The sequence below is a fragment of the Bipolaris zeicola genome (assembly GCF_000523435.1).
Source record: "Bipolaris zeicola 26-R-13 unplaced genomic scaffold scaffold_368, whole genome shotgun sequence".
In the NCBI taxonomy this organism is placed as follows: Eukaryota; Fungi; Ascomycota; class Dothideomycetes; order Pleosporales; family Pleosporaceae; genus Bipolaris; species Bipolaris zeicola.
In genome coordinates, this window is record NW_006912417.1 from 2,299 (window position 1) to 16,671 (window position 14,373).

General features: G+C 52.2%; 5 protein-coding genes across 5 annotated transcripts; 1 reads left to right on the plus strand and 4 right to left on the minus strand.

Moving 5' to 3' along the window:
- Positions 1 to 554: 554 nt before the first annotated feature.
- COCCADRAFT_111322 (uncharacterized protein) lies at positions 555 to 2,297 on the minus strand (the record flags this gene model as incomplete). Its single annotated transcript, XM_007719922.1, has 5 exons — positions 555 to 1,008; positions 1,052 to 1,721; positions 1,771 to 1,855; positions 1,907 to 2,035; positions 2,085 to 2,297. 5 exons carry the CDS (start codon positions 2,295 to 2,297, stop codon positions 555 to 557), a joined length of 1,551 nt encoding a protein of 516 aa, XP_007718112.1.
- Positions 2,298 to 3,360: 1,063 nt separating this feature from the next.
- Positions 3,361 to 5,536, minus strand: COCCADRAFT_30961 (uncharacterized protein; the record flags this gene model as incomplete). Its single annotated transcript, XM_007719923.1, has 3 exons — positions 3,361 to 4,537; positions 4,591 to 5,054; positions 5,111 to 5,536. 3 exons carry the CDS (start codon positions 5,534 to 5,536, stop codon positions 3,361 to 3,363), a joined length of 2,067 nt encoding a protein of 688 aa, XP_007718113.1.
- A 1,775-nt stretch (positions 5,537 to 7,311) lies between these two features.
- On the minus strand, positions 7,312 to 9,121 carry COCCADRAFT_111315 (uncharacterized protein; the record flags this gene model as incomplete). Its single annotated transcript, XM_007719924.1, has 2 exons — positions 7,312 to 7,629; positions 7,685 to 9,121. The coding sequence occupies 2 exons, from the start codon at positions 9,119 to 9,121 to the stop codon at positions 7,312 to 7,314; spliced, it is 1,755 nt and encodes a 584-aa protein (XP_007718114.1).
- A 905-nt stretch (positions 9,122 to 10,026) lies between these two features.
- COCCADRAFT_111324 (uncharacterized protein) lies at positions 10,027 to 10,833 on the plus strand (the record flags this gene model as incomplete). Its single annotated transcript, XM_007719925.1, has 1 exon — positions 10,027 to 10,833. One exon carries the CDS (start codon positions 10,027 to 10,029, stop codon positions 10,831 to 10,833), a length of 807 nt encoding a protein of 268 aa, XP_007718115.1.
- A 179-nt stretch (positions 10,834 to 11,012) lies between these two features.
- COCCADRAFT_111330 (uncharacterized protein) lies at positions 11,013 to 13,862 on the minus strand (the record flags this gene model as incomplete). The annotated part of the gene is made up of 1 exon (XM_007719926.1): positions 11,013 to 13,862. The coding sequence occupies one exon, from the start codon at positions 13,860 to 13,862 to the stop codon at positions 11,013 to 11,015; it is 2,850 nt and encodes a 949-aa protein (XP_007718116.1).
- Between the last annotated feature and the right edge of the window lie 511 nt (positions 13,863 to 14,373).

Here is a 14,373-nt window from a genome sequence, read left to right on the forward strand (position 1 = left end):
AACTCGCCATGTTCGCCATCACCACCCAGTCCCCCGAGATCCGATGGCCGATGGCCGAAGTGCAGAATTCATCTCCGAGATACAGGGTCTACGCTTATGACGATTACTTATCACACATAGGGAAATATATTAGACTGGCTGCAGACATGGGCCAACGATCTGGTAATACTGAGCGCTCTATTTTACAACAGATCCCCTCTATTCCGCACACTGGTTCTCTGCCCTAAAACCAAATGCAAAATGAGGAAATAAAAGGGGGAGGAGAGAGTACATAAAATTTGGAACAAGGCCAGACAACCTAGGAAGACATCTCAGTCACCACTATGATCAGACAGGCAAAACGGAAGATATTGAGGCTTGGGGCTGCTAACTCCTCAAACCACTCACTCTGAACAGTTTGGCCACTGATATCGACTCTTCCAAACAGAATGCAACAAACAAATCGACTGAGTTCCTCAGTGTGGAAGCTCAGTTAAATTTGAACAAAGAGAAATCCTAATGATGTATCCTAAGCCAAACTCCATCTAGTAATCTAAACCCCCCCCCCCCCCCACTTAACCCCTTCGGCGCCTCAGAAGCAACGAATTACTCGGATTCGGCATAATCTGCCTGTCCACCTGAATCGGCTCATACCTCTCCGTCCTTCCATCCGGCATCACGACATCGTAATCGAGAATCATCCTCACAAGCACCGTCTTGATCTCATTAGCTGCAAAGAAGCGCCCCGGGCACGCATGCTTGCCATAGCCAAACAGCATGTCGCGTTCATTGGCCGAGACAAACTGCGAGCGTGCTAGCTCGGCCGTACTCGCGTTTTCGCGGATTTTGTGGAAGCGGAAGCCGTCGAAGTCGTCGGGGTTGGTGAAGATGGTTGCATCGAAGCTTACGGCGTCGGAGGGGACTTCGACGATTACGCCGGCGGGGATGTGTTGGCCGTTGGAGAGGGTGAAGGATTTGTGGACGTAGCGGGCGAAGGAAGCTGGTGGAGGTTTGTTAGGTTTTTTTTGCCTATTATAATATTTATTCTGGGGGGGAGCGGAAAAGGGAAAACTTGCTGATGCTAAATGGGTACCAGCGGCCGACCTCCTTGATAAAGGAGTCCAGCTTGACTAGTTGCTGAAGAGCGCGCGGTGTGAGGCTCCCGCCATTGTCGTCCAGGACAGTTTGGATCTCCTCGCGAAGTGGCTCGATGTACTCGGGCATCGCGGCGAGACAGAATAAGCTGTTGGTGGCGGTCATGGCGGTGGTGTGGATGGCTGCGACAGTAAGTGTAAGCTGCTGTCGGATCAGTGACGAGATGTCCATGGAGATATTGCTTGATTTGGCACGATCCATCAACCACTGCAACATATCGTCGGAATTCTTCTGGTCTGATTCTTGTCTCTGGCGGATGATGGGCTCGAAGAACTTGGTAGCCCGTTTGTGTCTGTTCTGGAGCTGTTGGATCTCGGGGAGGCGAGAGGCTTTGAACGGGCGAAGCCACTTGTTGCAATTCTTGACTGCGAAAGCTGCAGTGGTTGTTTCATTCGTGAAGTTGACTGCAATGTCGAGATATTCGGGGTCGCGACAATACTCTCGTCCAACGAATAGGCGGCCAGATACCTGAGCTATAATGTTTGTTAGATTTTCGTATATCGCTAGTTTAGTCCAGTCCTCGCAGGGAGGCATGAAGCGTTCCATAGCGTTGTCGATCTCGGCAGAAATATGCTCGTTGAGGCGTTCTGACTCTTAGATTAGCGGCAAGCCGAATTCAGTAGTGCACTCCCATACTTAATGAAGGTGTAAGATCAGCCTTTATACTGTGCATCAAAGTCGGAAAGTTGGTTTCGTGTTTGGTGTATTGACCTTCAAGCATCTGTGTAATCTTAGCATCTAATCTAGCCATTGTAAGATGACAGTTTCGAACCTTTTTGACAGCTGCAGGAAGATCCACAACATCATCGGAGATTTTGTTGAGCTCGGGCAAAAACTTGGGTGGTATGACCACATATTGTATGTCATCATCTGCTGCCATTCGGTAAACAGATTTTGTGAACTACCAACTTTTGAGTTCTCATCTCTGTAGAGGATAGGGATACATTCACCTGTTTGTATCCTTTGCGATACAATTCTGTGCAATACTTCAGGAAAAATGCTCGTTGCTTGTCATTGTTTGTGGAAAGGCCGAACACTGGCAATTTTGATAACTTGAATTGCAGGCTGAGCCTTGGGAGCAACACAAGGAATGCAACGACCACAGCAGATAGTGTGGTGACTTGCGCTAGAAGCGCAGAGTTTGACAAGATTTGACTATCCATCATGAGAGAGATGAAGTTGTACTCAACTAGAAAAATACTAGTATTGTCATTGCCGTACTTATAGTACATATTTCCAAGTTGAATATCGCTATTGTGTCTGCCGGAATTCGGACATGTCGGCCTCCACGGAACGGATGGGCTTGCGGTCCGATTAGTTGTCGTCGTGCAAGGTTGTTCGTTGTACTAGGATAACCGTTAGGCTAGACATGTTCGTCTACTACAAACGTGATAAACCCTGTCACTACAGGAATTCTTAGACACTCATAAGAAATTAGAGATAAGAATTTAAGACTTCCACGTTCTAATCGGCTTGCACCGCGCAAGCTCTTGATCGGCTGGTGAAATCGGAAGCCCAAGGCCAAGCGATCGTTGTCTACTCGAACGAGCCACTTTCGCTATATAAAATATTACCACTACTAGCATACTCGACTTGTTAAAGGCTAGGCCAAACGGATATACTAACTCTATTTTTACTAGCCGTAATAGTGGTGTAACAGTAGGAATGCATAAACGCAGGCTTTCATGCCGTCGGGGCTGGGCAATCTTATCTCCGAATTTATTGGTTAACTAGGAGGTAGATGAATCCAAGTTCTAAACTCCGATCGACTAGCACCGGGGCGACCCGCCGTAATATATATTACCCGTGATCCTATATTCGGACGTAGAAGGGTTTTCCAGGTTTTTACCAACAAGATAGGACTATCGTACTACTGTAGTAGAGTTGACCTCCTACCTATCTATCCTTATTCTTCATGGTGTCACTCTATCTTTTCTTATTTTTTTCCATCTATCCATATTACATCACGAGTACTTTCTAAGAATTCAATAGGGAGAAGATGGCAAGGATATAAGATAATCTTTCTATGTTCTGGAATACTTGTAGTATTACTACTCTATCTACACTAGAGAGGTAGATGCCGGGATATCATGCAATTATAGACAAGAAAATGCAACGCCGCGCTTGCTAAATGATCAAAGAGACTGTTTGTAAGACAAGGAAACAAGAGGGGGATAAAGAAAAAAGAACAAAGGAAGGGATGCGTAGTTGGAACAGATTCAAGCCTTATGCTTTTGGTTCTGTGTTGACCGGAGCATATCCAGCGGGAGTGACGGCCAAGAAGCTTTGACGAGCGACTGGATCTGGGCTTAGCACATGAGGGGTAGTATCTGGCGTACTGTGGATTGATTCCATGGCGATGCTATGTTGAGAGGCACTGTAGCCTGAGTTGTAAGCAGTGAGGGGCTTCAAGTCCTCTGGGTGCATGCTCCATCGTGAGGCATTGTTCACTTCACTGATCCCCACGGCAGAAGCGTCGTGCGGTACATTGCTATACGCCCCGCCCGTCTCATGTACGGTTACGTGTGCATTGTGGTCGTGGTCGTGGCCGTGGCCATGTTCGTGTTCGTCGACTTCGAGTGCGTATGGCTTCCCGCTCTTTTTGAGCTGTTTGTTACACCACAAGCAGCTTAGTTTGTCGCAAACAAGGATGAGGAAGAGAAGTGTCACACAGACTGGCAGAAGAGCGGGCGATTCAATGGCGGCGTAGATCTTGGCGTCGTTGGCCATGAGCGCCAACATTGCCGCACCGACGCAAAATGCACTCATGCGCGAGATGACGGATGTGTAGTCGAAGAGGTCGGCCTTGTGGCGGCGGATGAGAAATAGAAAGATGACCAAGCACAGGACGAGGATGCAGAAGGAAGTCCAAAAGTACAGGTAGACGAGTTTCCAGGCATGGAGGCCAACCTCGAGCGGGCTGTGCTTTTCGAGTTTGTCCACGGGGAGCTTCATACCAAGGCCAGTGTACATGCCGTTGCTGATGGCGTAGGACAGATCCTTGAACGCAGTTGGCCAATTGCTATACCTGGTCTCGTCACCAAACGTGTAGTTGTTGGATGTATCAGGCGAGCAGATATTGGTTGTGTTTCCGATTTTCCAGATGGCATTCCGCGCCTCGTGAAAGAAGCCTCTCGTCTCGAGTTTACCATCGAGTTCATAGTAGTCAAGCAAGTCCATGAGCTTGTCTGAAAGCTTTTCGCCGTCGAGATTCTCAAGTTGACAATACTGGGTAATTTTGCCCGAGGCCTTGTTGGTGTTGTTGATAATGTAGCGAGCGAGGGCAAGCTGCTGCGACCCCTCAACTACGCCAACGATTGCAATTTGAAGCGGGAAATGCAAAAGACTCCAAATCTGCTGCCTGATGGTTCCGTAGTGGCCATGTGGGAAGTTGTCAAAGTACCTGGTACAGGTGGTCAGTTGGGGAGTTTATGCATTGTGTTTCGGGATACTCACAGGGCCCAGACCAGGACCAGGACAACAATAATGCACATGATGAGAAAGCATCCCTCAACATTGAGGCCGTGCTTTCCCATGATTCTGGACACGGTCTTTGTAACGCCAATGGCGCCCTCACCAATGACGATGATGGTAAGCAAGCTCATTCGCTCCATGAGATGGGTCTTCTTGAAGCTGAGCATGCGCCAGAAACACGAGATGGCAATGACGAGGACGGCCTCCAAAATCATGACGACATACCAAACAAGGTAAATGTGCCGCCGATTTTGATTACCCTCGCGAAAAACAGGCGTCATGGCAATAAAGGCACCCATGCTGACTGCATAGATGGCAAACATGAGCATCAGAGGCAGGTAGATTTTGGAATACTTTGCCTTCCACGTGAAGAACAGGACGACGAGGTATTGGATTGCCAAAAGACCACGGGTTATGACGAGCGTGTAGCACATTATGCGGAAGTTCTGTTGTCAAAAGTCAATAAGAGTGCATTGGCATGTCAAAAGGGCGGCAGACTGACCGTGTTGTTGCGCGGGGCTGTCTGATTGGCAGGATTAAACTGGCTGCCAACCAGGGCCAAACCAACAAAGGCAATAAACTGGATCGTCTTGCATATACGTTCATACAGCGAGTCTCGCGCAAAGCGCACATCGTGCAGCGTAATCTGAAACCAACACGACCACAGAATTCCGAAGAAGCCAATGTATCCCAAGAGGTAGTCCAAGTCTGTGATTGAGTGGTAGGCGGTGAAAGTTGCCAAGTTTGCGACGAAGAACAAGTCGAAGAAGAGCTCGACGCTGTTGGCCTCGTGTCGCTGGGAGAAGACGAGGTTCTCATGGTCGGCACCGACAAGCGGGCTTTCGATAAAGGGTGTGGTCTTGTGTAGCCGCCTCAGGTGCTTTTCAGCGTCGACATCGCGTTTGTGGCCATGGAAACTCCAACCCATGTTGAGAGGCTACGCAGGAGAGGGAGGGAGAGTGGGGGAGAGAGGAGGGGGACAATGCCCGCGGTACGAATGGCTTGCTCGGTGCAAAAGGCGAGGAATGGAGGCGTAGAGGAGGTAAGAAAGAGCGGACTATGTATAGAGAAAAAGAGAAAGACGGTAATGGGAGAAACCGAAACTCTAATACCAGCGTCCGTTAGACTCGCCAGGGTGCCGTGCCACGATTCTTATGTGAATCTTGCCCGTTTCCACGATTACTCCACACGACAGCAATGACCCCTCATGCAGACAGGTAGCGCAAGTCCTATCTTGGGACATGGCACTAGAATCAGCACTACGGCCGTGGGCCATTTTTTTTTACCCTCCAGCTCAGCGGGAAAGGAGCTAGTGGCTGTGCATGGTGGTTAGCCGCATGGCCGTGCTGAGATGGGAGCCCCTACCCGCTCGTATGCAGAGATGCAAGCCACCTAAAAGCCGAGAGATTGGGCGAGGGAAGCCTACTCACCGTCACGGCCAAGGAGCAGGTGGTGGAGCCGTGGGAGCCGTGGGGGAGGACAGGAACAAGAGCCGCAGGCCAATGGGCGATGCATGTGGGTGAGGCTTGGCCCAGCTGGCTTGCTGCCATGTTGAATGCCGTGGATTTTGATTGTGCGTGTTGTTTAGATGTTCATCAGAGTGAGAGAGTCAGCTCCGCCCCCCTCCGCTCCCCCGTCAAGAGGTCCGTCCGTACGCGGGCGACTAGCCAAGGCAGGTCGGGCGGAGCGCCGCCCGCTGCCCTTCTGCCCTTCTGCCCTGCCTGCGCCTGCGTCCACCACCACCGGACCAAAATCCAAGGCTTCATGCACCGCAGCTCCATGGCGCTGCGCTAGAGTGTGGTGGTGACTCTACTTATGTACTTGCCTACACCACTACTGTGTAGTACATACATGTGGTGTCTATGCTGTCCTTCAGCTATGCGCCCCAAGAATATGTGAGTATACGCTGGCATGCTGACCAGCCCACTCTTTCAGCTCTCTGCAAGGCCAATTTAGCACGTTCACTGCCTGATGCCACTCGCAATTACTTACTTTCCTACCCCCTGCACACGTGCCCGTACCTTTTTACTTACCATGTCCAAGTAGTAAAGTATTTGCTGACCAGCACTCTCGTCATCGCCCGGGGTTATCCAAATGTCCTTGGCTCTGATTTCTTGCGTCCCCCTTCCCTGATTACATACATGCAAAGTACTTTACATGATTACTTGTGGCTGCCTCATTGCTAAGCAGGCATCTGGCCCCTGAGTCGTGGGCGCGTATGGCCAGGCATGGTGCAACAGCCTCGTGAAAGCTTCTTTCAGTCCTTGGACACTAGTGCCCGCCTACTATATCCAACCACGCATCCACTCTGCTCAAAGTGTTCATCTTTGCAATACTTACTACATGCACCTTTGTTCGGCAGCTTTCTCATTGCGATCTTCTTACAAACACCCGTTGCACCGAAATCATCACAGTCTTTGCTCCATCCCTCGGACCACCACGTGGCACCTGGCCGTTGCGCCGGCACGTGATTGCCATCTCCCTCGTCTTCGACACTCCCTTGGACGTCACAACATGCTCCTGCACGTGCCATATACACCTTCAATCTCACTCGCGATACTCGATCCGCTAGCCGAGCGAGGCCGCCGTCCCTTCTATTTCTTCTAAAATAGCCCGTACAACGCCGCCCGCCCCCAGGCTCTAGTTTAAGCACCGCTCAAGCAGTGCCAAATTGCTATGTTACATATGATTCCCATGACTCGTTCACTTTCGTAACAAGCCCGTGCCCTCGTCCGCCTCCTCACCACCACCTTCCTCTTCATCTTCTTCATTATCCTCGTCAGACCATCCTTCGGCCTCCAGCCCTTCACCACGGATGCCAAAACTCAGCACGAAACCGACGAGCGCAATGCCAGCGAAGATGCCAAACGGCAAAACTTCTCCCTTGGGCCTCAGCTTGGTCGCAGCCGTAAACAGCGAGCCCGAAACAAATGGCCCTGCTGCCCGTCCGGCAGCAGAGAGCGTCTGCGCAAGGCCGTTGAGCGTCCCAAGAACGTTGTGGTTGGGCGCCGAGTTTGTGATCTGCGCTCCGTTAACGTGTGCTACAACGGGTTAGGATCGCATCAGAGTAACTCACCATGAGAAGCGCAGCCGTCAAGCCGCCGACACCTGCCACTGTCTTGATGACCAATACCACCCCAAGCTCAAACCACAACCATCCTGCGCCCGAGCCAATGCCTTTGTATGGGTTGCTGTCTTTGTAACCCACCCACGGCATCAGTCCAAACGCCGCAATGAACAGACCCAAGCTAACCCTGTATGCCATTTTGTTGCCGAGCTTGCCTCGTAATCGTCCAAATATCCCCACTTGAAATAATATCGTGATGGCTCCTGCAAACGACAGCGACAGGCCTACAGCCTCTGGCTTCAAGCCGCGCCCCGTCGGCGGTTGCTCCTCGGCAAAAATAGGATACAGAGAATTGTAAGAAATGTTTGCTAGTTGAAAGATGAAGTATGTCACCAGCAGCAGCACCGTGTCGCGGTTCAATACCTCCTTCCGCGTGAGCTCTTCGCTATTGGCGTGCGGAAATAATGCAGGCGCGGATTCGCCAGACGTGTCCGACACGTCGTCGTCTTCAATATTATCTTCGTCTTCGTCTTCACCTATGCTGCGTAGATGCGGAGAGTTGCGGTCCTTTTGTTGGCCAAGCAGGCGCCGTACATAAGTCGGTCGAGTCGAGCTAGTGAATTGCCATATCCATGAGAACAAATTGCCCAGTCTTTTTCCTAGAGGAGGGAGGTTCTTGACTTCCTCTAAGCTCTCTTCCAAAAAGATGATGCACACTACCAAATCAACAGCTAGAACAAGGGCTGAAAAGAGATTTGGGAGGAGATATGGATACGGATTGGCGTTGCTGCGTGAGAAGGGGTTCTTGTAGAGAACCAACAAGCCTCCGACAATGGGACCTGTGATTCCGCCAATGCCGTAGACGACAGGCAGGTAGGTGAAGGCGCGCGACTGATTGCTCCGGTCTGTGATCTCGCCCAGACATGTCGACACAACGCCAGAGTTGCCATTGACGAAGCCCATGAGTGCCTGTACGAGTATAGCATGCCACAGCTTTGTGCAGAAACCGAATAAGAGGAAACAGCACATAGTCATGAAGGTGCCCATGATGATGACGGGCTTGCGCCCAATCTTATCCGAAAGCCAGCCCCAGAAGAAGTTTGTGGTGAACTGGGCCAGGGCAAACGACGAGGCAATGAGTCCCACGTACAGACCTCCCTGGCCCTGCTTGACTTCGGGGAACGAGGCCGTCATCTCTGGAAGATATGGGCTGATTGAGTTGAGGGCAGTCTGCTCGGCAAGCGCTATGATGGCCAACACAATAAGCTGCCTGGTCGGCAGGGGCGACTCGTGGTTGCTGTGGCCGTCTTGTGAGTCGCGGCCATGGCGGGGGGACGGCGATGTCGAAGGTGGTCGGCCGCGGGTCCTGGGGGGGACTGTGGGAAAAGTTTCGTAGTGGAGCGTGGACCGTCGCGCCTCAATGGCCGGTCGCCTTGACGAGGGCATGGTTGGCGATGCGTGGGCAGGTGGATGCTACCTCGTGAAGGCAGAGAAGGTGCAGCAAGCCTTGACATGCATCGAGTCTCGAACAGGGATGCAAAGGATGGTGCAAGGGTTCATGCCGCCATGACGCGCAGCAAAGTAGAGAGTATTAGAGAGAGAGTATTAGGGAGAGGGAGAGAGAATGAGAGAGTATGAGAAAGTATGGGCGCGTGAGTAGAGTGCGTCATCGGTCGCAGGAACATGTCCGTGTGCTTGGCGCGCCAAGAGCCGCCACACCTCTACTCTTCTCCAGCCTCCTCACCCACATTGCTTTTGTGCCTCGTGCCGGCCAACTGCATGTACAGCACAACAAGCGCAATCACTCGCCACTCGGCTTCCATATGTATGCATCTCGCCTAGCCTTGCATGAACCTGCGTTCCAACGACTGCCATCTCACAATATATTTTAATTTCCCCACGGCTTGGTAAGCCGCACAACCCATCGACAGATGCTTTGTCCATGGTTGAAAGAACATCTTTCCCAAGTCGACTATGTCAACAAGATGATTGCTCTAGGTCTTGAAACTATCCCCAGCACATTCACTAATGACTTAGCCAATCACTTTGCCACCACTTGGACCCGAGTTAACAGTTCGGCCAAATGCACCTTGTAGCGTCGTGGTCACCTACTTGGAGACGCCTTCTTTCGGCAAGGCTTGGTGGCCTTGCGAGCACATTAATTACGGTATGCCTGTCCAGAGTACATACAAACGTGACTCCTGCATATTGCAGAAAAAAGTGGAGTTGCATAGTCGTCAAGGCTATAAAGATGGCCGGCAAGTCTGCAATTTTTTTTGACTGAGCACGAAAAGGTCAGTGGTCAATTATTCAACAGGAGAGGAAGAAAGAGAGACAGAAAGCAAAAAAAGATGCAATTCTACCAGAATGCCTACCTCGCTGCTGCGACTGCATCCACCCTCATCTCCCCATGCCTCTCTATTCCTGTCCAACCGCCCATCACAAACACATCGGCACTTCCACTCCACTATGGCCTCGTCATCTTCCCCCACTTCCAAGCCCTCGACATCTTCGGCCCCATGGACCTCGTCAACTCGCTCTTCATGACCTACCGCAACAAAACAGCAGAGCCCCATCTCTCCATCCTCAGCCGAACCATGGACCCGGTATCCTCAGCCATGATGCCCGGCGGCTTCGGCGAAGCAATCCTACCCACAACAACATTCAACCAGTACCTATCCGCCCACGCATCTGCCAACGATACCGCCTCGTCTGCCGACGGCAAGCCCGACATCGACGTCCTAATCGTCCCCGGCGGCGGCGGCACCCGCAACGACATGAGCGAGGAAATCGCCTTCATAGCCTCCACCTTCCCACGCCTCAAGTACATCATTTCCATCTGCACGGGCGCCTCGCTGCTGTCGCGCGCAGGCGTCCTGGAAGGTCGTCGCGCAACTACCAACAAACGCAGCTGGGCGTGGGCGACATCGCACGGCAAAAATATCACGTGGGTCCCTACTGCGCGCTGGGTCCAGGACGGCAATGTGTGGTCCAGTAGTGGGGTGTCGGCGGGCATAGATGCCATGTATGCGTTTGTTGGCGCTGTGTATGGCGAGGACGTGGCTACGTTTATGAGTCTGAACCTCGAGTATACCAGGGAGCTACACTGGAACGAGGATCCATTTGCAGCGGTTTGGGATGTCCCTGGTGCAAAGTAGATGCATGACAAAGTTTGGTTGCAAGTAATATATGGCTTGGCACATGTCTGTCATATACGCTGCTACCCCTCATGTCTTCACAAGACTGACATGTATACATGTGTGCGTGATTAAATAATATAGACTTTGATTCTTCACTGCTTAGCAATATCATTATGTACAGTCATCATCTCGTTCATTCATTCATACGAAGCCCACTCCCTATCCAAAACATCCAACTCACGCTTCGCCCATTCGTACTTGCTGTCGCCCGGCTCAGCATTGCCCAGTCCCCTCAAAATATCCCCTCTCTCCCTGGTAGTGGCAACTTGAGCCTTCTTCCTCTCCAAAGCCTTGCGCTTCAAGTATGCAAAATCCTCATCCTCGACACTACGCATCCATACCGAGCGCATGCGTGGACTCCACAAACAACAGCTTGACCCAGCTTCCGGGTCCTCACCAGGGACTAGCTGGATGGATTTGTTGAACAAGCGTGGAATCGTAGTGGGTAGGGATTTGGATTGCATGGCAGGCCAGACAAAGCGGTCGTAGCATTCCTCGCATACCGTAAATTCAGGGAGTTGTGGGATAAAGTACCATGGCTTGCGAATCAGTATCTTGTCTCTGGCGCACTCGCCCTTGAAAGCATAGTCGCGCGCCAGGTCGACAAAACGGTCAATGTCAGGTCGGCGACCAGATATCTGGGCCTCTTCGTCGAGCTCCATAAGAAGCTCCAGGTACTTCATCAGACGACGTGAGCTCATACGGAAGCTGCAAGTGTATCGACTTGGTGCGCTTGAGTAGCCAGCAGTGATACGGGGAAAGTAACCGCGGATGCTGGGAAATAGAGCTTCGGCCAATCTTCGGTCACTGGAACAGATGGCAAAGTTGGGCACAAACATGCCATCGCGTTGATTGACAATGCCGTACCAACTGGCCTCATTAGTGTCCTTTTCTCGTTCTCCAGGGCACGGCTTGTATGTGTCCATGATATCTGCCACGGCGTAAAGTAAGTCGAGGGATTTCAGGCGCTGCTTTACAGTGAGATACCACGCAAGGCGCGGCCACGGGTTACTAAAGTCACACGCCCGCTTGATTGACCAGTCGTCTAACCAGATCTGCTTGAATTCCCCGTCGAATCTAGTCTCAAAAAACACGCTCTTGTAGCAATCAGGACATATGTTGAAATTTTTGAAGCCGCGGAGACTGTACCAATCATCGTACTCTCTCGAGGCCTTGCTCCTTGGACAGTCCGGCAGTGATTTGAGGTCCAAAGAAGCAACTCTCCGCAAGGATTTTTCCCTGCGACCGTCCTGGGAGCGGATGCTATTCGATCTTGCCCTCCTGGAGAGTCCGGGTTCCTCACGAGTGCTTTGTCTGGAAGGCTGGGCGTGGGAATCTCTAATATACGGGGAGCTAGTAGCAGACGGCGAAGAGGACCTGGGAGGTTCTATATAGTCTTGTCTTGGAGAAGCAATGGGTGAATGATTGTACTGATAATTCTGTTCCGGTGGCATCAAGACATCAATGAGCTGATCATCCATAGGATATGGCAAAGCAGAGTGCGAAGAGGATGGTCTCCCGGTTGGTAAGGAACTCTGTACATCACCACGCGGTCTTGGAGTCGGTATTGTCTCGTATCTTCCGTACCTAGAAGGCGGTCTTGATCTGTCCTGAGCGCGGACAGGGGGAATGCTGGTGTGCTGGTCGGTCTCGGAAATGGGAAAGCGACCTCGCCCAGGCGAATTAGACTCAAACGCGCTCGAATGAGATAGAGGGGTAGGAGGTTGTCCACCACTCCGAGAAGAAGGGCGCGTTCCAGGTGGTGACTCCTTTAACCGCGTCGGAAGTTGAGATGAGGTCGCCGTTCGTGGCAACGGTGAACTTGGTCTGGACATGGGCCGCGGGCTGTTGGCGTAGGCAGTATCAACAGGAACGGGTCTTGGCTTTTTTGCGCTATTGTTCAAGGAAGAAGCGGATGATCTTGGAGATTGGGCATACAGATTTTCCTTTGACGAGTTGGACGAGTATTCCTTGCGCAGGGTTGGTACCGAACGCTCCCCAGAGTCGCGCCTTGTCGATTCCGGCCTATGCTGCGTGTCCCGTAAATTTGTTCTCAAAGCTTCTCTTTGCAGATCGTTCTGCACGAAGCTGTAGCGTGCCGGTTTCCGGTCTGCTCGTAGGTGGGTAGTGCTATCAGTGTCCGAGTCCGAGTCAAAGACACGGTCTTTTTCCGCCGGCCGAGAGTTTGCAAGGGAGTTGTGACGGCTGCCGCTCGGTCGAGATGTTGGTGATTTACCATGGGAACGCCGTTGTGCGTCTTGGTCAACTCGGCCCATGTCCGATGTAGCGAAACGGCTGTCGGATGGGGTCATGGGTTCTGGCGAACGCAGAAAGTCGGTCGATATAGGAGCAGTCGATTCCTTCTGTGATTGTGAGTAGCCATAAGGCATCCTCTCTCGTTCTGTGAACAAAGGCGGGTCTGGGACATCGGTGTTGATATTCGACATGGGGCCACGGTCTGCGAAGCTCCTCCTCTGGCGATCTCGATGAGGGTTGGATCGTGTTGTCGCATCGGGATCTGTGGCGGATCCGGAGTTATGCCTCGAGCGACGGTCATCACCTTGTGCAGCACTGGGCTGCTCGATCTCGTCCAATATGAATTCCTGGTCGACGGTACCCCGCGTATTGATAGGCGGCTCGCCATCATCACGCCTTTGTGCTGGCGAAGGCGGCTGTGACCGAGCCTCTTTGGCCAGGGCTTCTGGCTCGTCCTCTACACTAGGCGGAGGTGGCCATGATTCCTTTCGTCTGTGTGACCTGTATGATTGCGAGGTGGATTGTCTGGGACGGGATGTGCGGGGCTCGTAGGAGGAGGGGTAGGAAGTAGTATAGGGATTGCTGGCGCGCATGTCTGTTAGTTCCCTGCGGGCGTCGGCGAGAGTGGCTTCGTGCCGCGAGTAGGCATATGCGTCTGCATCGCGCGGCGATGTATAATAAGAATCATGGCGTGGGTGCTCGTAATAGCGACTGTCGTATCCGTAAGACATGAATGGTGAACGTGAGAGGAGAGGTCAGACGAGCAAGGTGAGAGTGGCGCCTGCCGCGTGCATTGATTCTGAGCGTAGCAGCGTAGCCGAGGGTGGTGGTCTGGAGAGCAACGGGGGTGGAGGTGGAGGAGACAAAGGTGTTGCACAACGCAGCAGTAGCCGACATGTTGGACGGATGCTCAACACTGCTGGGTGACGCATAGGGCCCAGCGTGAATTGTGGGTCATGGCTGCTACGATACGCAGCGGACCCTATCGTTAGCCCACGCTCATTTGCTCGCTTCGCCGGCCCCGCCCCCAAGGCGGCGGCGCATGCCGGCGACCACGTTCACTGCCACTTGATGCGTTCATCGTGGCCACTCGGTAAGCAAGGCCACTAACGTGTTCCACCAGTAAGCGGCCCACCCCAGTAAGTGGTCCACCCCACCAAACCTGACACGACTCTCCACACAATCACCACAATGCCGCGCCAACAACGTTCTATACAGACTTCTCGTGAAGCTAGAGTACTT